Source organism: Salmo trutta, chromosome 14 (assembly GCF_901001165.1).
Source record: "Salmo trutta chromosome 14, fSalTru1.1, whole genome shotgun sequence".
NCBI classification, from domain to species: domain Eukaryota; kingdom Metazoa; phylum Chordata; class Actinopteri; order Salmoniformes; family Salmonidae; genus Salmo; species Salmo trutta.
This window is the reverse complement of record NC_042970.1, coordinates 64743766-64765385: the sequence shown is the minus strand read 5'-3', so window position 1 is coordinate 64765385 and position 21620 is coordinate 64743766. Positions and strand designations below refer to the sequence as shown.

Here is a 21620-nt window from a genome sequence, read left to right as displayed (position 1 = left end):
CCATTACTGGTGCTCAGGTAGAAGCTAATATGGGGGGTCAGAGGAGTGAAAAAGGTAGAGGAGAGGTGATTAAGGGATTGGGAACAGGTGTGGAGGGAAGGTGCGTGGCCTGAGCTAATTGGAAGCAATTGGAGTCCATGATCCTTCACAACATACTGTATACAAAGTAATAAAATGATCAATTAGAAAACATCAGTTTTGAAATTGGCTGTTGTTTTGACTATGGAGATGTCTCCTAGCTGTGACTAAAGTTTTGTGTAGCGCTAACAGCTGATGAGGGGGTGTAAACTAAAGCATTTTAGAGGAAAAGACATTTCATGGCCAAGGATACTCTTGCCGAATTGTTATAATGATCATAATCTTATAATTGAGGAGAAATATCCACTTTAGAGCTTGGGCAATAAAAATACCACTTTCTCCTATTAGCTTTGATTATGTGAAGTGGACATTGAGTGTTGCTCATCGCCCCCGGGTCAGTCTTTTAGCCGTGGGAGTTTGCTCTGCAATAAATCATAATATCATAAAACCACCTCCAACCGTCATCTGAACAGCATTTATATCCAGGAACGAAGCCAGAACTAGGGCTATGGCTGTGACCAATATGGATCTTGCAACATCAGGGTTGTGGGTTTGATTTCCACATGGACCAGCATGAAAAAAAATATGAATATGTATGAACTCACTACTTTAAGTCGCTAAATGACAAAAATGTAAAATAGTGCACTACTTTTGAGAGCCCTATGGTCAAATAGGGAATTGGGCGCTATTTCCGACACACCTATGTTTGACGCAGACCAGAGGGACAAACATAGCAAGCCAGCAGGTAGATAAAACAAAGTGCAGGCAAACACTACGGGCTATAATCCTCTACCTCAGCAAACACTGGCCCTGGGTTTGGGTATGGCTGTGCATCTTAGCAGGTAGCTAATGTTGTTTTTGAGCCAGATTAGCATCCCTGATTCCAACGGAATGTGTCCCTGATCCCCTGCGAGCTCATTTTCCGAGGGATAACCCTCCTTCAAACATGAGTTTAACACTGGCATCCTACATCAAAGCTTCACTATGGGGATTATTGTGTGTGTGTGTGTGTGTGTGTGTGTGTGTGTGTGTGTGTGTGTGTGTGTGTGTATATATGGATGCATGTGTCTGGGATATTCTGTGGGCAAACATGGAAGCCATTAACAATCTAGAGAGGAGACAAAGGACAACAAGCATCTCTGAGATGGCCGCTCCTCCATAGATTAGAGGGGATTACAACGACGGAGCTAATTCTGATTAGAGAGAAAGAGGGATGGAGGGATGACTTCAGTGGGATGAGTACAGCCTGGTTAGAATCGATGAGTCCTCCTCATATCACTTCAAGGCTGGAGAGACGAAGTGGTCACGATGACGCTAATAATGTCGCTCTTGGATTTCTCAAGTCTAGTGGCAAAACTTTGAAGTGATAGTTCACTCCAATGTACGCCCTCAAAACGGGGTCAAATGTCGAGTTGAGTCCACGTCGCGAACCGTCTGTTGTTTTGGTCCAGCTAAGTTTTTCAATTCCAAATGAGAGGGAAAGATCGAATTTGCCTTAATCACATGAAAGTTAAGGCATGTAGCTGGTTCTACACACCAGATGACTGGGGATGTGCACCAGTATCAACGCTGGACTGCTTCTGAGGTCTGAAAGAATCTCGCAAACTTTTGATTTTGGAGTGAGCTATCCACTTTAACATGTGGTCACCCTCTCCATACGGACAAAATTGTGCAGAACGACACATCAGTGCATCAAAGGCACAAAATGCCAGCCACCTCTGAGAGCTATCTAGACTTCCGTGAACTGTCATGATTAGAAAATCAATACAGTGGCATTTCAAACATGAGGCCTGATGCCCTTAGCAATTAGTCAGCTGGTGAAAGAGAGACAGCAATTTGAGCCTGTCACTTTGTCCTAGCAACATTTATTAGACCATTTTTCTTGTCAACAATCATTTCAAAGCTCTCTATAACTACAAGTATATAGGCAATCCGTGTAGGCAGATAAGTCTCTTGGCTGCTGTGTTGGCTATGGCTATTGTCCAGCTAATCATCATTTTGAGAGACTGAGGGCTTTGTTATTCTAGTGATGGTCAGCTGTAAATGGTTCGATGATAACCATTGATGAAACTATTATGATGAGGCCACAGATGGCGGGGTTAACTTAATCGAGCGCCATTCAGTCCCTTTATGGTCGTACAGCATCTGTAGCGTCGCTAACGGCCCTAGGCTAACTGCTGTGACGATGCTGCTTTAATATCAATCGATATATTCCAATCAGAAATGTGTTAAGTGGAGCGATATGACCTTCAATGACAGCTAGAGACTGAGGATGGATCAATGGTCCTATGGACAGATAACAATGGGAATTTTACATTGATTATGAAACTCTATGCATTGAAAATCCACAGAAGAATCGAATGTATACTGAACAAAAATAGAAACGCAACGATTTTACTGAGTTACAGTTCAAATAAAGAAATCAGTTAATTGACAAAGTCCTTAGGCCCTAACCTATGGATTTCACATGACTGGGCAGGGGCACAGCCATTGGTTGGCCTTGGGAGCCAGGCCCAGCCAATCAGAATTAGTTTTTCCCCCAAAAAGGGCTTTATTACAGACAGAAATACTCCTAAATTTCATCCGCTGTCTGGGTGGCTGGTTTAAGTCGATCCCGCAGTTGAAAAAAGCAGGATGTGGAGGTCCTGGGCTGGTGTGGTTACACGTAGTCTGTGGTTGTGAGGCCGGTTGGACGTACTGCCAAATTCTCTAAAACGACATTGGAGGCAGCTTATGGTAGAGAAATTAACATTCAATTCTCTGGCAACAACTCTGGTGGATATTCCTGCAGTCAGCATGCCATCTCAAAACCTAAGACATCTATGGCATTGTGTTGTATGACAAAACTGCACATTTTAGAGTGGCCTTTTATTGTCACCAGCACAAGGTGCACCTGTGTAATGATCATGCTGTTTAATCAGCTTCTTGATATGCCACATCTGTCAGGTTGAAGGATTATCTTGGCAAATGAGAAATGTTCACTAACAGGGATGTAAACAAATTTGTGCACAACATTTTAGAGAAATAAGCTTTTTGTGTGTATGGAAAATGTCTGGGATCTTTTATTTCAGCTCCTGAAACATGGGACCAACACTTTACATGTTGCTTTATATTTTTGTTCAGTACAATATTTAATGAAGTCTAAGGTCAACTGTAAGTTACATGGATAGACTTCACTGGGCTTTCACTGTTCAGGTTAACACCAACCCTTAGTAGGACATGTCCCCTTCTCCTCTGTCAGGAAAGACAGGAAAGTCTGAAACATAAATATTCATAAATATCTCTTATACACTTTCAGGGATTCAGGTCCCCTCAAAAAAGGTGACAGACTACTTGATGGAAAGTTGAGTAGACAGCATTTTAGATGAAAATAAGAAAATAAAACTTCACTAGGTCTTGAAAACAGATCAAAACAAAGAGCCCAATATTAACCTATGGGCATTTGGCAGTGACATCAAGATAGAAACAATATCAAGAGAGGGTTTATGGTCCAAACAACCTCACAAAGTCAATCAATACCAACCTGTAAGGTCTTTTGCCTTTACAAGTTCTGACAAAGACTGCATAATGCAGAAGTACATCAACCCATACTACCATTTTACCACCCCACTTTAATAACAGGAGAAAGATAGAGTCTTGCTGTTATACAGTACAGAATGATAGAATTCCACTATCTGATATGACAGAAATGCCACTACCTGACACGACAGAAAAAACAAAAGTCCTATACTTTTAATGAGATTACAGTGAGGGAAAAAAGTATTTGATCCCCTGCTGATTTTGTACATTTGCCCACTGACAAAGAAATTATCAGTCTATAATTGTAATGGTAGGTTTATTTGAACAGTGAGAGACAGAATAACAACAAAAAATCCAGAAAAACGCATGTCAAAAATGTTATAAATTGATTTGCATTTTAATGAGGGAAATAAGTATTTGACCCCCTCTCAATCAGAAAGATTTCTGGTTCCCAGGTGTCTTTTATACAGGTAACGAGCTGAGATTAGGAGCACACTCTTAAGGGGAGTGCTCCTAATCTCAGCTTGTTACCTGTATAAAAGACACCTACCTGTCCACAGAAGCAATCAATCAGATTCCAAACTCTCCACCATGGCCAAGACCAAAGTGCTCTCCAAGGATGTCAGGGACAAGATTGTAGACCTACACAAGGCTGGAATGGGCTACAAGACCATCGCCAAGCAGCTTGGTGAGAAGGTGACAACAGTTGGTGCGATTATTCGCAAATGGAAGAAACACAAAATAACTGTCAATCTCCCTCGGCCTGGGGTTCCATGCAAGATCTCACCTCGTGGAGTTGCAATGATCATGAGAACGGTGAGGAATCAGCCCAGAACTACACGGGAGGATCTTGTCAATGATCTCAAGGCAACTGGGACCTTAGTCACCAAGAAAACAATTGGTAACACACTACGCCGTGAAGGACTGAAATCCTGCAGCACCCGCAAGGTCCCCCTGCTCAAGAATACATATACATGCCCGTCTGAAGTTTGCCAATGAACATCTGAATGATTCAGAGGACAACTGGGTGAAAGTGTTGTGGTCAGATGAGACCAAAATGGAGCTCTTTGGCATCAACTCATCTCGCCATGTTTGGACTAGGAGGAATGCTCCCTATGACCCCAAGATGACCATCCCCACTGTCAAACATGGAGGTGGAAACATTATGCTTTGGGGGTGTTTTTCTGCTAAGGGGACAGGACAAATTCACCGCATCAAAGGGACGATGGACGGGGCCATGTACCGTCAAATCTTGGGTGAGAACCTCCTTCCCTCAGCCAGGTCATTGAAAATGGGTCGTGGATGGGTATTCCAGCATGACAATGACCCAAAACACACGGCCAAGGCAACAAAGGAGTGGCTCAAGAAGAAGCACATTAAGGTCCTGGAGTGGCCTAGCCAGTCTCCAGACCTTAATCCCATAGAAAATCTGTGGAGGGAGCTGAAGGTTCGAGTTGCCAAACGTCAGCCTCGAAACCTTAATGACTTGGAGAAGATCTGCAGGAGGATCTTGGAGGAGTGGGACAAAATCCCTCCTGAGATGTGTGCAAACCTGGTGGCCAACTACAAGAAACGTCTGACCTCTGTGATTGCCAACAAGGGTTTTGCCTCCAAGTACTAAGTCATGTTTTGCAGAGGGGTCAAATACTTATTTCCATCATTAAAATGCAAATCAATTTTTTTGTTGTTCTGTCTCTCACTGTTCAAATAAACCTACCAATAAAATTATAGACTGATCATTTCTTTGTCAGTGGGCAAACGTACAAAATCAGCAGGGGATCAAATACTTTTTTCCCTCACTGTATGTCCATTCAAGCATAGCCATCAAGTGACGATCAAATGAGAGGGAGCTCGGGCTAAAACACAGTATTTCCTCATCTACTCAACCCCCCTCTGTCTGATCTGATTGCAGGCGCCTGTCTGCAGTCTCAGTGCGATATCTGTCTTTATGCACTGTGGTACAGGCGCTGGGCTGCCTTTACGATATGTAGCGCTGAAGCGGCGGATGGCTCATAAAGCGGATAAATGACCGTCGCAATCAGAGGTTAAGGTGTCCTCAAGGTTTAGGGGCTTAGAGACGGAGAGGCCTAAAGTAAGGGCCGATTGTCCCTTGGGGTTGTATGTGGTCGGCACGAGCCCTAGAGGCCTAGTCCATTAGACCTGTGTCGCTAATGTATTTGTGTCACTAGCTGGAGTTAACAAATGCCAAATCTGTCATTTCTCAGTGAAGGGTGAGTGCATGCCTGCAAAAAATGTACAGTATGTGTCTCTGTGTTTGCATGCATGTGTGCACACACGTGTCTCCACAACCACGGTCCCTACTCTCCAGTGAATAAGATATGGACCATGGCGTCCGTGGATTTACATTATTGATCAGGTTTACTTCAGAGATTATTATCCTCTCAATGAAGGTATACATTGCTTTCAGAAAGTATTCACACCCTTTGACTTATTCTACATTTTGTTGTGTTACTGCCTGAATGCAGAATGGATTAAAAATGAGATTTTGTGTCACTAGGCTACACATAGCACCCTATATTTCTTAAAAATTAAAAGCTGAAATGTCTTCAATCAATAATTATTCAACCCCTTTGTTATGGCAAGCCTTAATAAGTTCAGGAGTAAAAATGTGCTTAACAAGTCACATAAGTTGCATTGATGGTGTTTAACATGATTTCTGAATGATTACCTCATCTCTGTACCCCACACATACAATTATCTGTAATGTCCCTCAGTCAAGCAGTCAATTTCAAACATATATTCAACCACAAAGACCATGGAGGTTTTCCAATGCCTCGCAAAGAAGGGAACCTATTGGTATATGGGTCAAAATTGAAAAAAGCAGACAATGAATATCCCTTTGAGCATGGTGAAGTTATTAATTACACTTTGGATTATGTCTCAATACACCTGGTCACTACAAAGACACAGGCGTCCTTCCTAACTTAGTTGCCGGAGAGGAAGGAAACTGCAAAGGGTTTTCACCATAAGGTCAATGGTGACTTTAAAACAGTTACAGAATCCATTGGCTGTGATGGGAGTAAACTGAGGATTGATCAACAACATTGTAGTGACTCCACAATACTATCCTAAATGACAGAGTGGAAAGAAGGAAGCTTGTACAGAATACAAATATTCCAAAAGATGCATCCTGTTTGCAATAAGGCACTAAAGTGCAAAGCTGTCATCAAAGCAAAGGGTGCCTTTTGAAGAATCTGAAATATAAAATGTATTTTGATTAGTTTAACACTTTTTTTGGTTACTACATGATTCTAGATGTGTTATTGCATAGTTCTGATGTCTTCACTATTATTCTACAATGTAGAAAATAGTAAAAAATAAAGAAAAACCCTTGAATGAGTAGGTGTTCTAAAACTTTTGACCAGTAGTGTATGTTTGGGGCAAATCCAACACAACACATCACCACTCTTCATATCTTCAAGCATGGTGGTGGCTGCATCATGTTATGAGTATGTTTGTCATTGGCACGGACTAGGGAGTTTTTTCAGGGGAAAAAGAAAGGAATCTTAGAGGGAAAACCTGGCTCAGTCTGTTTTCCAACAGACACTGGGTTACTTACCAAGACCAATCACCTGAGTGGCCTAGTTACTGTTCTGACTTAAATCGGCTTGAAAATCTATGGCAAGACTTGAAAATGTGGAATAAGTCAAGGGGTATGAATCCTTTCTGAAGGCACTCTATATGAATGGACAAAGCCATCAATCACATGACACCATTCAGTCAAATGTGAAGATTCAATAGCACATTGAAGCCAAATGAAGTCGGTTAAAGGTGAACTGCACTCACCTATTATGAGCCGGTTTCTTACGGTACTCATTAACGAAATGCAGCGGCCATTACTGAAGCCCAAATGAGAGTTGTCTTTAGGGTGTGATTTAATGTGGGTGTTTATTGGGTGTGTCTTTGCCATTCAATCACAACAAACAAACAAGGGTAGTAGTGAGTAACGTAGTGACAGCGAGGTAAGCTAAGCTAGCTTTGCTATGGAGAGAAGTTTTGAAGTTGAGGACGTGTTCCTGCTAGTTCAGATCTGCTGAATTGAGGACGTGTTCCTGCTAATGATCTGCTAATTCAGTTCTATACAGTATGTAGGCTAAAGCCTTCGCAAACCTGACAGCAGCTAGCTAGCTAGCATAGCTTGGGAATAGCCTATCTAGCTAGCTGATATTTCTGTCAAATCACAGTTATGCCAAGAAAGAATGAAGTACAAGTGTCTGGAATGTTTCATGAGACACTCGTTATACAACATCTTACAACGAAAGTAGCTTGCAACTTTAAGTTTTATTATGTCATGTAAAGACATGTTACCGTGGAAATGATATCAACAACTGTAAGTTGAATGCCTGGTCTTCAGTCAACTCAGCTTTCAGCATATAACTGGCTAGTTTTGTCTCGTCTCATCTCTCCTTATGTCCACTGTTAGGACAATGTTTTACGAGGATTAAATGTCAGGAATTGTGAAAAACTGAGTTTAAATGTATTTGGCTAAGGTGTATGTAAACTTCCGACTTCAACTGTACGTATGAGAAGTAATGTGAGATATGTAAACATTCTTAAAGTGGCATTATTAAAGTGACTTGTGTTCCATTTATTAAAGTGACCAATGATGTCAAGTCTGTAGGTAGGCATCCATCTCTCTGTGCTAGTGATGGCTGTTTACCAATCTGATGGCCTTAAGACAGAAGCTGTTTTCAATCTCTCTGTCCCAGCTTTGATGCACCTGTACTGACCTTGCCTTGTGGATGGAAGCGGGGTGAACAGGCAGTGGCTCAGGTGGTTATTGCCCTTGATGATCTTTTTTGCCTTCCTGTGACATCGGGTGTTGTAGGTTTCACTGTCTGTGTGCGTGGACCATTTCATTTTGTCGGTGATATGTACACCAAGGAACTTAAAACTTTCCACCTTCTCCACTGCTGTCCCGTCGATGTGGATAGGGGGGTGCTCCCTTTGCTGTTTCCTGAAGTCCACGATCATCTCTTTTGTTTTTCTGACATTGAGTGAGAAGTTATTTTCCTGACACCACCCTCCGAGGGCCCTCACCTCCTCCCTGTAGGCTGTCTTATCGTTGTTGGTAATCAAGCCTACCACTTTTGTGTCGTCTGCAAACTTGATGATTGAGTTGGAGGCGTGCATTGCCACACAGTCGTGGGTGAACAGGGAGTACAGGAGAGTGCTGAGAACGCACCCTTGTGGGGACCCAGTGTTGAGGATCAGCGGAGTGGAGCTGTTGTTTCCTAACTTCACCACCTGGGGGCGGCCCGTCAGTAAGTCCAGGACCCAGTTGTACAGGGCAGGGTCGAGACCCAGGATCTCAACCTTAATGATGTGTTTGGAGGGTACTATGGTGTTGAATGCTGAGCTGTAGTCAATGAACAGCATTCTTACGTAGGTATTCCTCTTGTCCAGATGGGATAGGGCAGTGTGATGGCGATTGCATCGTCGGTGGACCTATTGGGGCGGTAAGCAAATTGAAGTGGGTCTAGGGTGACGTGACAGGTAGGGTGGAGGTCATATGATCCTTGACTAGTCTCTCAAAGCACTTCATGATGACAGAAGTGAGTGCTACGAGGCGATAGTCATTTAGTTCAGTTACCTTGGGTACAGGAACAATGGTGGCCATCTTGAAGCATATGGGGACAGCAGACTGGGATAGAGATTGATTGATTGAATATGTCCGTAAACACCAGCCAGCCAGCTGGTCTGCGCATGCTCTGAGGACGTGGCTAGGGATGCCGTCTGGGCCGGCAGCCTTGCGTGGGTTAACACGTTTAAATGTTTTACTCACGTCGGCTACTGAGAAGGAGAGCCCACAGTCTTTGGTAGCGGACCGCATCGGTGGCACTGTTTTTTCCTCAAAGCGAGCAAAGAAGTTGTTGAATTTTTCTGGAAGCAAGACATTGATGTCCGCGACGGGGCTGGTTTTCTTTTTGTAATCCGTGATTGTCTGTAGACCCTGCCACATACGTCTCGTGTTTGAGATTCAGGCCAGTGACCCTGACGTTGTTACTATGCAACCAGCTGTGTAATGTTCCCTTGCTGAATGCTTGCTGACACGTATTTGTAGCATGTTAGCTAAAAAGACTGGTACTCAGGCTAGACAGGTACCATCCTTTATCTTTGCGCTAGACAATACACAATAGACTTTCTTGAGAACAGGCATGTTGTTTTAGCACTAGAAGCAAACGAAGCCCCTGAATGCTAGCTAACGTTAGCTGGTTCTAACCTAGCCCTTAATCAGGACTTCCAGTTCCATTACAGTAAAGGCAGAATGCCGACAGGGTCTGAGTTATCGAGAACGAGTGCTAACCCAAACAACATGTCTGTTCTCATAATAGTTGCTCGCTACCTAACTTGCAAATCCGGGCTAGTTATCAATATCTTTGTACGAGTTGAAATGAATTGGCTAGCTGGATAACGTTAGCTAGCAGGGATCTTCTTAGCTAGCCAGTTCGAGTTGAAACATTATCGATAGCAAGCTGGCTAACATTACATCCTATCAAACCTTATCGTCAGGTGCAACGTTAGCTATGCAAATCTACCACTCTGACATTACATCACACATTAGGGAGAGGGTGGGTATAATTTGTGGAACATTCCAACAGGAATCTGTTCCAAAAAAGGTTGCCAACAAATAGCGCGTACAAAGCTGTATAGCTGTCGAATAAGATACCAGGTAGGGAGTGGGCTATTTCATTAAGTTTTTCGCCGAAAAATGTCTGTCCTCACTCTGGTAGCCTATGGATAAACATTAAGAATAAGCTACGTGGCGAGTTGATGCCTATTTGGCAGTTAGTTAGCAAGATGAATTGATCGTGCTACTTTGTATGCGTTGTTTGTTGGCAACCTTGTACTTTACAAAGTTTTTGGAAGAGATTCCTGTTGGAATGTTCCACAAATTATACCCACCCATAGGGAGAGGCTATGTATTTAGCTAGATCCCAGTATTATAGCTAGCTACTCACCACACACCAGTCACAGCTGTCGTGTCGTACGTTTGTTGTATGTAATACATTCCTTGCCATCTTGAGCAACATTGTTGAATGTATTAGAAGTTTGCATGAACTTTATGGAAGCCAATTTTCACTATGCTGAGCAAGTGTCCATGCGTTGCAGACTTGACAACATGACCACAACACATGGCAGGTGGGGGTGGACCCCACCTTGTGCATCTCTTTGCAAATTGTACATCATTAGCAAAAGTGGGCATGTATATGTAAGTAATCCATACCCAACCCATACTCGTCATGACGCACTCACTTCCAAATCTCGTTTTTGGACGAGACTGACTTTATGACAAAAACTCTTATTTACATTTTGTAGTCAATTTTGACACTATAATTAATGTTTCTGACTCATATCAATGTTACATAGGCCGTTTATAACCAGAGAAGTTGGTTCTAGGAGGAAGTTCCCCTTTATTAAGATGGTGTCTCATGGAGACGTAACATGCACAATTTGAGCTACTCCAGGAAGTGACGTTTCAGGCTAGCTCATTGCTGCCCCCTCATTGAGTAACTGCCATTAGTTACAAAATTATTCTTATAACTTCTTCTGTGTGTGATTTAAAAATAATCGGTTCAAGGACATACATCTGGTGTATTAGAAGCAGTTTTTGGTGCCATGATTGTCTTTGATTTTGTATTTTATTTACACAAAGATTTATCACGAAGATCAGCATTTTTCCATTCACTATAATGTGGGATCCTGTTTTCTGCAAACAATGCCTGCAGTACCCTGGTCGCCCTTGAATTTCCATGGTGTCAATGAGAGGGGGCAGAGGCCAAATCAAACTCTATACCGCATTGTCGTGCGCCTCTCAAATTTTGTAACAATGCGGAAGGCTCTGTATAGCTCCGCATTGACATGATTGGTTGACTGTACGTGGGGGCAGGAGTTCCTGTATAAACACAAACTTACTTCCTTGACTACTTCCTTCACAATAGCTCTGCGCTGCTCCGCGAAGCACAAGAAGTAGGAATGCAGACATCGGATTGGCCATGCAACACCTTTTAGTGGCACTGAGTGCTGCTGTTGCTTACTGTGAGTGAAGGAGCCTGTACAGAACTTTGGGCACATCTCAATAGTCTAAAGTGGCTTCCTCTCCCATTTATCTGCACTAAGATGAAAATACAGCGCAGGCAAAAGCAACATGGTGGGTATTTTTTGGTGGAATCTTTCACCAGTGGAGTGGATGAGGCAAAGGAAACGTGGAAAGCAGCTGCTTTAGAGTAATGAGATGCATCTTCTATGAGAGAAAAATCAAAGCCAGGTGGCCACCTATGAATGTCAGTTCATCTGTGTTACTTTGTGTAACAGTCGGCCCAGCATGCCCATTCTTCCACCATGTGTCAATGACTCCCATCCAACAGATATAATACTGTCTGTTGTTGGGTTATTGTGGTCGCATGTGGCAGTTGAAGTGAAAGAGAAAGTTGCAAGGTCTGATGGGGTGTCAAACGACCTTTCATTGGCCTTGTGGTGGATAAAGGCAGGAGAAAAGTTCCCAATAGTCCTCATTCGTATTGTCTCACACATGATGACTCACACATGATAACAATGTTACATTTCGATGTTAGATGTTGTGGTGCAGCAAAATATTAGATGCACAGGAGTCCCACCTTACTGTGACTGGAATGTAGAAGTTGCAACCATGTATGAAATTATAAAATGAGAATTCATTCCTGGGGGAAAAGGTTATAAGGCTGTGCCAAACCTTGACACATGCAACAGAAATGTTCTAGCAAGCCGCTGCAAGCCATTGAATAAACGGCCTATTCATGGGAAAAAGGGGAAAGTCCCAAATGTCCCTTCATTCTTTCATTTGAATACAGTACAATTCATTTCCTTTAAATTCGCTTTCCTCTTTGAAGAATTGTTTTCACACTATTGTTTGAGTTCTTAGATGTTTAAAATCAACTCTTTTGTGATAAAAAGGTCTAAAAACACCCCTGAGTACAGTAACCTGCTGAGGAACTACCTTAGAAAGGGGCATACAACACATATAAATGAGAAATGGTGAGAGGTACAACCAACTCTTTTTGAAAGAACAAAAAAAGACCACTTTCTTTTCTTGTAGCCTTCCAGGCTTGAGTGGGTAGGAAATGTGGTGGGAGTTGGTCAACGCTCCATCTCATTTCCAAGATGCCCCAGTGCCCCTGAAGTGGACAAAGCACTGAGAAAAGCTCCGTGGAGAGATGGGGATGGAATGGAGAGAGAGAGAGAACAGTTACTCGCTTGCCCTTAATGGACTAGGCCTAAAAGCTCCTTCTCCTTTCAACTGCTCAGAGGCAGACCGAGTAAAGAGGTCTGGCAGCTCTGCAGGTCCCATATAACAGCTCTCTGGCTGTGTAAGCTAACCATCCCCTTTTATTCTTGCTTTGTCCAGTCCTAAGAGAGAGAGAAAGGGGACAGACATTAGAAGACCACTTAAGAAATTCAGCCAGAGAGAATGACCAAAAGATCATTCATTGCAATACCTGTCACTGCTCAAGGGAGCTGAGCTGGTCTGGTTTAAGAGCAAAACTGTCCTCCAAACTATTGGTGCCAACTTGGTGCCCATCAGAATTGTACATCTCAAACCAAGTTAGCTGAACTTTGCAGAAGATTTGTATAGCTTTGGCTTTAGTCATAATGGTCAGGGCCTAAGGAGTTGAATAACGATTGGTACTTTGGAGTGTACATTTGACTTTGTCCCTTAGGACTCTGGCTCATGATATATGGGAGAAGTGTGATTCATACAGTAAGCTGTCCTAGTACAAGCTTAAAACAGCCAGGCAAGGATATCTCCAAAATGCCAAAAGGGGAGAAGGATGAGGCGGAAGGGCATAAAGTATGCGCTTGGTACCGATAGGCCGCTGTCGCCTCTGGTCTAGGATTACCACGGAAATGCGATCGTAAATCCACCTGACTAATAACCATGACAACTGCCCAGAGTGCAGGAACTCATGCCACAGCCTCTCTCCCAGTGTGGAATTAGTGTCAACTTTCGAAAATGTTAACTTAACAACTTTACGAACTACCTCGGCAAAGTCGCATGAGTCACCCACATTAGAGCTGGATCCTTTTAGACACCATTACGGGGACAAAAACTCAGCATTTTGGGATAATCTGGCCCAACAGCAATTAAGTATTGGATGAGTGTCGACAAGCTGTGAAAATAAACTGTAACGCAGTGTGTCGTGCCAGGGCGAGAGAGACAGAGATAGAAAGAGTCACCACATTCTGTCATTTGCAGGGAAACGGTTGGCTGAAAGTGTGAAATGCAGCGTGGCGTTGTTGGCAAAGGTTTCCCGTTGTCGGTGGCGACAACACAGTTATTATTAGACTTCATGTTTTATTCAAAGTTGCTCTTAGCACATGGCTTGTTTCCCCGTCACATAAGGTCGCTGTGCTGGTGGCAGACCAAACAATTGAGCATTAAAATGCAGATGCACTGAGGAATACACACACCTGTCAGAGGAGAGGCATCCAAGCAGCGTGTTGCTACGTCAACACGGCCTAGTGTGGGGGTACAGCACAAAAGGTCAGAGCGCGGCAGAAAATCTCTTCGTCTCACGCTACCGCCATGTTCAATCTCAAACGGAAGCGTGGTAGTGGTGATGAAGCAGGCGGAGGCTCTCTGTTCTGTAGCGGTGTATTGTTTTAGTGGAGATGTAGCCTGCAGCGTCTTCTATATCTTCGTTGTTGGCAGCTACTGCGGTGCTGATGTGGGAGGAGAACTGATGCCCCTAGAGCTGAGACAGTCAGCCTGAACACCCACACACACACACAAGAGTACACCATACGCAGTACACACACAGACAGAAGAACTGCAACACACACACACACTTGCGCGCACACACCACTTCCACACAGCAAACCACATAGGTCCAACAGAGAGGTCAGCCATCAGTGAGACCATGCCAGGCTCCTCTCTCTTTGCTGTTGTCTCCCACTCTGGGGTGTTCCACTGGAGGTCATCCACCACTGAGGGGTCAAGGTATAGTCAGAGGTCAGAATTCTACATGCATATTGAGTTGCCACAACACTCAAGGAACAGTTTGGGGGACCTGACCTGTTCCCTCAGAGTAGAACTGTTACAGCTTAAATACAAGCTCGGAGCAGGAGAACCGCTTGTCGGGTACAATGGTTAGTGATTTACTTAGTTTACAAAACGCCCATGGACAATCTAAAGGGCACGTCGGAGTGATGAGTGTAGGTGTGTGTCACGCTAACAGAGAGGGGGATCGGGGTTTTTTTTAACTCCGGAAACAAAGTGGCATAAACACTTACTAATGAAATCTCATCTGTCAGACTGTGTGATAAAAGAGGATTTGAGCCAAAAAAGGGTCCAAATATGTTTTTGAACTTCGCAAACCTTCGAAAACTTTATAACATACACTCTCAGAGATCCTGTTACTGCAGGATCATTTGCAGAACATCTGTGTTTTCACCCTTGTTCTACAACATGAATACATTGATGAGTTACATGAATATGCGGTCTGTGAGATTAAGGTGTCAGTCAAAACACCGTCATAAACTTTTATTAGCAAATGTAAAGAAACATTCTATCCATTTGACCATGTCTAAGCGATGACGTTAAAAAAGTGAACACTGAAACCTATCAAGTGAAAGCACTTCCTTCTTATGAATGAGCCAATCACGTGAGTGGGAGTGATTTCTGCAACAATACTCTCACCCTTTGATGTTGGCACCCAATCAGAGCAACATGTCCCATTACAACTTTATATGACAGTTTCCCTTGACTTATCATTAACCCGTCACTCTCTCTGTCACACACACTTTCTCTCACTCTCTCTGTCACACACACTTTCTCTCATTCTCTGTCACACACACTTTCTCTCACTCTCTTTCAGAACAGCAGCAAGAGGTAGTTATGAGACACACCCTTCTCAGAGATAAGTGCAGCAGCCCCACAAAGCCTCCTTACCTCGCTAAAGGAACCTACAAGGAAATGGGAGGATTTATTTGAGAAGGAGCTCAGAAGGTATCAGAAACAGTTACTCAAAGAAGCAAGGGACAAGCACTTCTTCAAATTGGGGTGAGTCAAGTTTGCTTCTGTATCCGTCAGACTTCTCGCAATATAGCTTATCTAGCTGTACTTTTAAAGGCCCAGTGCAGTCAAAAACGTGATTTTTCTGTGTTTTATATAGACCGAGTGTACAAAACCCCTGCTCTTTCCATGACAAATTGACCAGGTGAATCCAGGTGAAAGCTATAATCCCCTATTGATGTTACTTGTTAAATCCACTTCAATCAGTGTAGATGAAGGGGAGGAGACAGGTTAAAGAAGGATTTTTAAGCCTTGAGAAAATTGAGACCTGGATTGTGTGTGTGTGCCATTCAGAGGGTGAATGGGCAAGACAAAAGATTTAAGTGACTTAGAACAGGGTATAGTAGTTGGTGCCAAGCGCACCGGTTTGTGGCAAGAACTGCAACGTTGCTGCCGCTATGGGGCGGGATGGAGTTTTGGCCTTTCCGTGGTGACATCACATTTATCAATAAAACCGCTATTCGTTTAAAAAAAAAAAAAAATTGTAAATAAAAATCTATTATACTCAAGACGTGTGGAATAAATCATGTTTATCTTGAACAAATATAAATGAATCAAGGTTTATCATCACGATTTATGTTTATTGTTTGAACTGAACAAATTGGAAAGACAAATATTACATAGTGTTTTATGGAAATGAGCCCGATTGAACCAAATTAAGGCCAGTCTACACACCACATGAGGGGCAGAGTTTTACTGTGTGTGTGTTGCAAATGTATTTCTTGCGCTTGATGCGTGTGTACTGTGTCTTCCTATCCTTCTTGGGTCCATACACATCGCAGTGCTTCTTCTTGTTGCTACCGACTGCAATCTAGAATGATTAAAACATTTAGTTCAGGAATTTTACTTAACATCTCACTCACATAGTTACAGCAGGCCAAGGTAGGAGAGTCAGACACACGCAACAACACTCACACGTACTTTCGGTATTGGAGTTGTTGGTTCTGTGGGTCGGGTGGATGGGGCACCAGCATCCTTCTCCTGAACGTAATAACATTCTGCAGATTCCCACAAGATAATGTGTAGTTTCACATGCTACAAAGGGTAAAGAGTGAGAGAAAAGCCGGAGACAGGCAGACAGGCAAAGAGACAGACAGCACCAATAACCTATGTTGAAACAGCAGGCCCAGGGAAGAGGAAGACAGAGTGAAGGCACATAGCAAACCTTTTTGTTCCATTTTCACTTGTTTTCACCTACACACACTTTCCACACGTGTGTTACCCCCGGGTCCAGTCGACCCAAACACCACATATGTAATGTACAGTGCCAGTCAAAAGTTTGGACACACCTACTCATTCCAGGGTTTTAATTTATTTTACTATTTTCTACATTGTAGAATAATAGTGAAGACATCAAAACTATGAAATAATACATATGGAATAATGTAGTAACTAATAAAGTGTTAAATAAATCTAAATATATTTTACATTTGAGATTCTTCAAATAGCCACCCTTTGCCTTGATGACAGCTTTGCACACTCTTGGCATTCTCTCAACCATCTTCAGGAGGTAGTCACCTGGAATGCATTTTAATTAACAGGTGTGCCTTGTTAAAAGTTAATTTGTGGAATTTATTTCCTTCTTAATACGTTTGAGCCAATCATTTGTATTGTGACAAGGTAGGGGTGGTTTACAGAAGATAGCCCTATTTGGTAAAATATCAAGCCCAAATTATGGCAAGAACAGTTCAAATAAGCAAAGAGAAATGACAGCCCATTACTTTAAGACATGAAGGTCAGTCAATAGAGAAAATTTCAATAACTTTGAAAGTTTCCTCAAGTACAGTCACAAAAACCATCAAGCACTATGATGAAACCGGCTCTCATGAGGACCGCCACAGGAAAGACAGACCCAGAGTTACCTCTGCTGCAGAGGATAAGTTCATTAGAGTTACCAGCCTCAGAAATTGCAGCCAAATAAATGCTTCACAGAGTTCAAGTAAGACCCATCTCAATATCAACTGTTTAGAGGAGACTGCGTGAATCAGGCCTTAATGGTCGAATTGCTGCAACAACAAAAAACACTACTAAAGGACACCAATGAGAAGAAGAGACTTGCTTGAGCCAAGAAACACGATCAATGGACATTAGACTGGTGGAAATTTGGAAGTCCAAATTTTATATTTTTGGTTCATTCCGCCATGTCTTTGTGAGACGGAGAGTAGGTGGACAGATGATCTCTGCATGTGTGGTTCCCACCGTGAAGCATGGAGGAGGAGGTGTGGGGGTGCTTTGCTGGTAACACTGTCAGTGATTTATTTAGAATTCAAGGCACACTTAACCAGCATGGCTACCACAGCATTCTGCAGCGATATGCCATCCCATCAGGTTTGCGCTTAGAGGGACTGTCATTTGTTTTTCAACAGGACAATGACCCAAAACACATCTCCAGGCTGTGTAAGGGCTATTTGACCATGTAGGAGAGTGATTGCATCAGATGACCTGGCCTCCACAATCACCTGGCCTCAACCTAATTGAGATGGTTTGGGATGAGTTGGACTGCAGAGTGAAGAAAAAGCAGCCAACAAGTGCTCAGCATATGTGGGAACTCCTTCAAGACCGTTTGAAAAGCATTCCAGGTGAACCTGGTTGAGAGAATACCAAGAGTATGCAAAGCTGTCATCAGGCAAAGGGTGTCTATTTGAAGAATCTCAAATATAAGATATATTATGATTTGAACACTTTGATTACTACATGTTTCCATATGTGTTATTTCATAGTTTTGATGTCTTCACTGATTATTCTACAATGTAGAAAATAGTACAAATAAAGAAAAACACTTGAATGAGTAGGTGTGTCCAAACTTTTGACGGGTACTGTAAATGTGTAGGGGGGTGCACAGTGTGCACTCAATGAAAATGTGTTATTTTACATGTTCTTCACAGAAAATTAGCCAAGGCCAATGAGTCTCAGGTTGAAAAAAAATATGAATTGTATCATTTTTCTTTTAGCAAACATTGAAAATGGGCCCCACAGACCCGAACAATATTGAGATAAAAATGGCTGCATTGGACCTTTAAAGAAAAAACGATTGGTCTGCGAAGCAAAATATTACACAGTGCACTCTGCTTATAAGAACGATACAAAACTCCGTCGGACAGAAACATTCTGATACAGCGTACAGATATCGGATCTTAATTTGAACCCGTTTGCTACAGCAGGAAAATGATCAAATACATTATAATGTCTTGCATTGCAGAAAAGTTATCCTGCAACAGGATCCTGCATATGTACTGTTCTTGTAAGGATCAATCAGATACATGAGGAAGTGCACTGTGTTTGCAACAGGTGAAGGTGAATATCAGGTAGACTGGGTGAAACTGACATACTGTACTAGTGTAACATGTAACTTGTGTGCGTCTATAGGAGATCAAGTCAGGAGACATAAGATGAACCTGTTCACCCAGGAGACTGTGATACTTTGGCTCCGTGTTGCTGTCACGCTCAGCAACACAGAGCCAACGGCAGGTAAGCAAATCAAGTTGAAACTTGACTTTTAAAGACAACAATGTAGCTTGGGCCCCACACTAGTAGGCTCATATCATAAAATGGAATAGTTTAAGTCAGGAACAAGCATTAGTAGAACACAGTCATTCCAAGAGAGCTAAGTGAAGAAACTAACTCTAGTATCTCCTTAATCCACAGAGCTGGTGAAGCTAAGCACTGTTGACTCTCTGATTGTGCCATGTCACCAGAGTGTTACCCTCCAATGCAGAATCTCCACCTTACAGGAGGGGCTGTCAATCTATCATCTGGCCTGGGTCCTCCAGGACGGGAAGTACCTGTGTGATGTTAATGCGACTGGAGTGATGAGGACCCACCCAGGGAACACACCTAGTGCCATAGAGTGTAGTTATACCCCACAGACACAGCTGTCCCTGACTCTGCTGCAGGTACAGCCACTGGAGCAGGGAAAGTACTTGTGCAAGCTGCGCTCCAGCCATGGAGTAAAGGTGACCACTACAACGGTGAAGCTGCAAGGCGAGTGTCCTAGCCCATTCTTACTCATGTAATACTGTCATAACCTAGACATCTGTCATGCATGTATTCCCGAAGCCATTGACCAGAGGCTGGTGGGAGGACCTATAGGAGGACAGGCTCATTGTAATGGCTGGAATGGGTTAAATGGAATGGTAGTCATGTTTGACTCTGTTCCATTTATTCCATTCCAGCCATTACAATGACCCAGTCCTCCTATAGCTCCTCCCACCAGCCTCCTCTGCAATTGGTATTTTGCACTGTTCGTCAATATTGCATATAGGTCAGTGGTAGTAAATGGACATTGCCTAACCACCAGGAAGTACAAGGGACTTTACAGTGCCTCCACTGAGCAAAATGTATGACTAATGGTGTCAGGGGGCTTACAGAAGCGCATTGCACCATTTCTCAAGAACTCTCCAACCTCAGCCATATTCTTTGTGTTTAAAAAAAACTTGCTCTGTTTCCATTCAGGGTGCTACAGGGAGGCCCAGCCCAGCGTCAGTGATGAGGGCCCAACCTGCACCTTCACTGAGGTCTACCCTGACGGAGAGGTGCACTGGTTCCAGGGACCCAACAATGTGACTGGGGACCCTAAAATCAAAACTAAACAAGTGAAGGATGGAAAGTTTTTGACAATAACTAGTTCCCTGAATAGAAAGACTGTCTCTGGCGAAGGGGCCTACAACTGCTCCCTGTGGATCCCCAGTACCGGAGCCTATCTGACCAGCAGCTTGGTACCAGAGCATGGTGAAGCCAGGGTTGAGGGGCCCAATGCCAACGGGGCAGGGGCCATTGGTTCTGTGTGGAAAACCTTTCTAGTCCTCCTGAGTACTCTCTTCCTGGTGTGACGTCTTGAAAACAAACGTTCACAAATGGACCAGGAAGCGCCAGGATCAATTAATAAGAATATGGAAGAGCCATTGTGTGAGGTTCCTTTCATGGTCCAAAGGATTCCTTGGCTGCGTAGAACAAGGAAATGATGGCCAGATGAGAGAGGCTGATAACCTGGTGCAAATCAGTGTATATGTAATGGGTAGAACTGTCAACCTATTGTGAACGCACCCTTGTTGATCTGCCAGTGCCAGGTATATGTGATTGTTAATTAAAAACGGCAAGCAGCAGTAGAAACAATAACAAAGCTTACTTCACCCGCATTTTGGCAAAAAGCTGATGGCTGGTGCTGGAGAAATGTAACCATTTCAAATTCATAGAGAGAGCTTTGGATGCATGGACCCGCAAAACACCAGTCTCAACGTCAACAGTGAAGAGGCGACTCTGGGATGCTGGCCTTCAGGCAGACTTCCTCTGTCCAGTGTCTGTTCTTTTGCCCATCTTTAATCTTTTATTTTTATTGGCCAGTCTGAGATATGGCTTTTTCTTTGCAACTCTGCCTAGAAGGCCAGCATCCCGGAGTCGCCTTTTCACTGTTGACGTTGAGACTGGTGTTTTGCAGGTACTATTTATTGAAGCTGCCAGTTGAGGACTTGTGAGGCGTCTGTTTCTCAAACTAGACACTCTAATGTACTTGTCCTCTTGCTCAGTTGTGCACCGGGGCCTCCCATTCCTCTTTCTATTCTGGTTAGAGACAGTTTGCACTGTTCTGTGAAGGGCATAGTGCACAGCGTTGTACGAGATCTTCAGTTTCTTGGCAATTTCTCGCATGGAATAGCCTTCATTTCTCAGAACAAGAATAGACTGACGAGTTTCAGAAGAAAATTCCTTGTTTCTGGCCATTTTGAGACTGTAATTGAACCCACAAATGCTGATGCTCCAGGTACACAACTAGTCTAAAGAAGGCCAGTTTTATTGCTTCTTTAATCAGGACAACAGTTTTCAGCTGTGCTAACATAATTGCAAAAGTGTTTTCTAATGATCAATTAGCCTTTTAAAATGATGAACTTGGATTAGCTAACACAACGTGCCATTGGAACATAGGAGTGATGGTTGCTGATAATGGGCCGCTGTACGC

At 43.1% G+C, this 21620-nt stretch overlaps 1 protein-coding gene across 3 annotated transcripts in view; it reads left to right on the top strand.

Annotated features, from left to right (window-relative positions):
- The window catches only part of LOC115208644 (uncharacterized), a 35673-nt gene extending 14888 nt beyond the window's left edge, over window positions 1–20785 (top strand). Inside the window, exons 2-5 of one of the 3 annotated variants that reach the window (XM_029776856.1) lie at window positions 15479–15658; window positions 19037–19138; window positions 19316–19651; window positions 20123–20785. In XM_029776856.1, coding sequence (XP_029632716.1) covers window positions 19060–19138; window positions 19316–19651; window positions 20123–20499 — 792 coding nt within the window. In that variant the 5' untranslated portion in view covers window positions 15479–15658; window positions 19037–19059 and the 3' untranslated portion in view covers window positions 20500–20785. Of the gene's footprint in view, window positions 1–15326; window positions 15659–19036; window positions 19139–19315; window positions 19652–20122 lie in introns of those variants that run through there. The other 2 variants (XM_029776855.1, XM_029776854.1) reach the window with 2 other exon arrangements.
- Window positions 20786–21620: the final 835 nt, after the last annotated feature.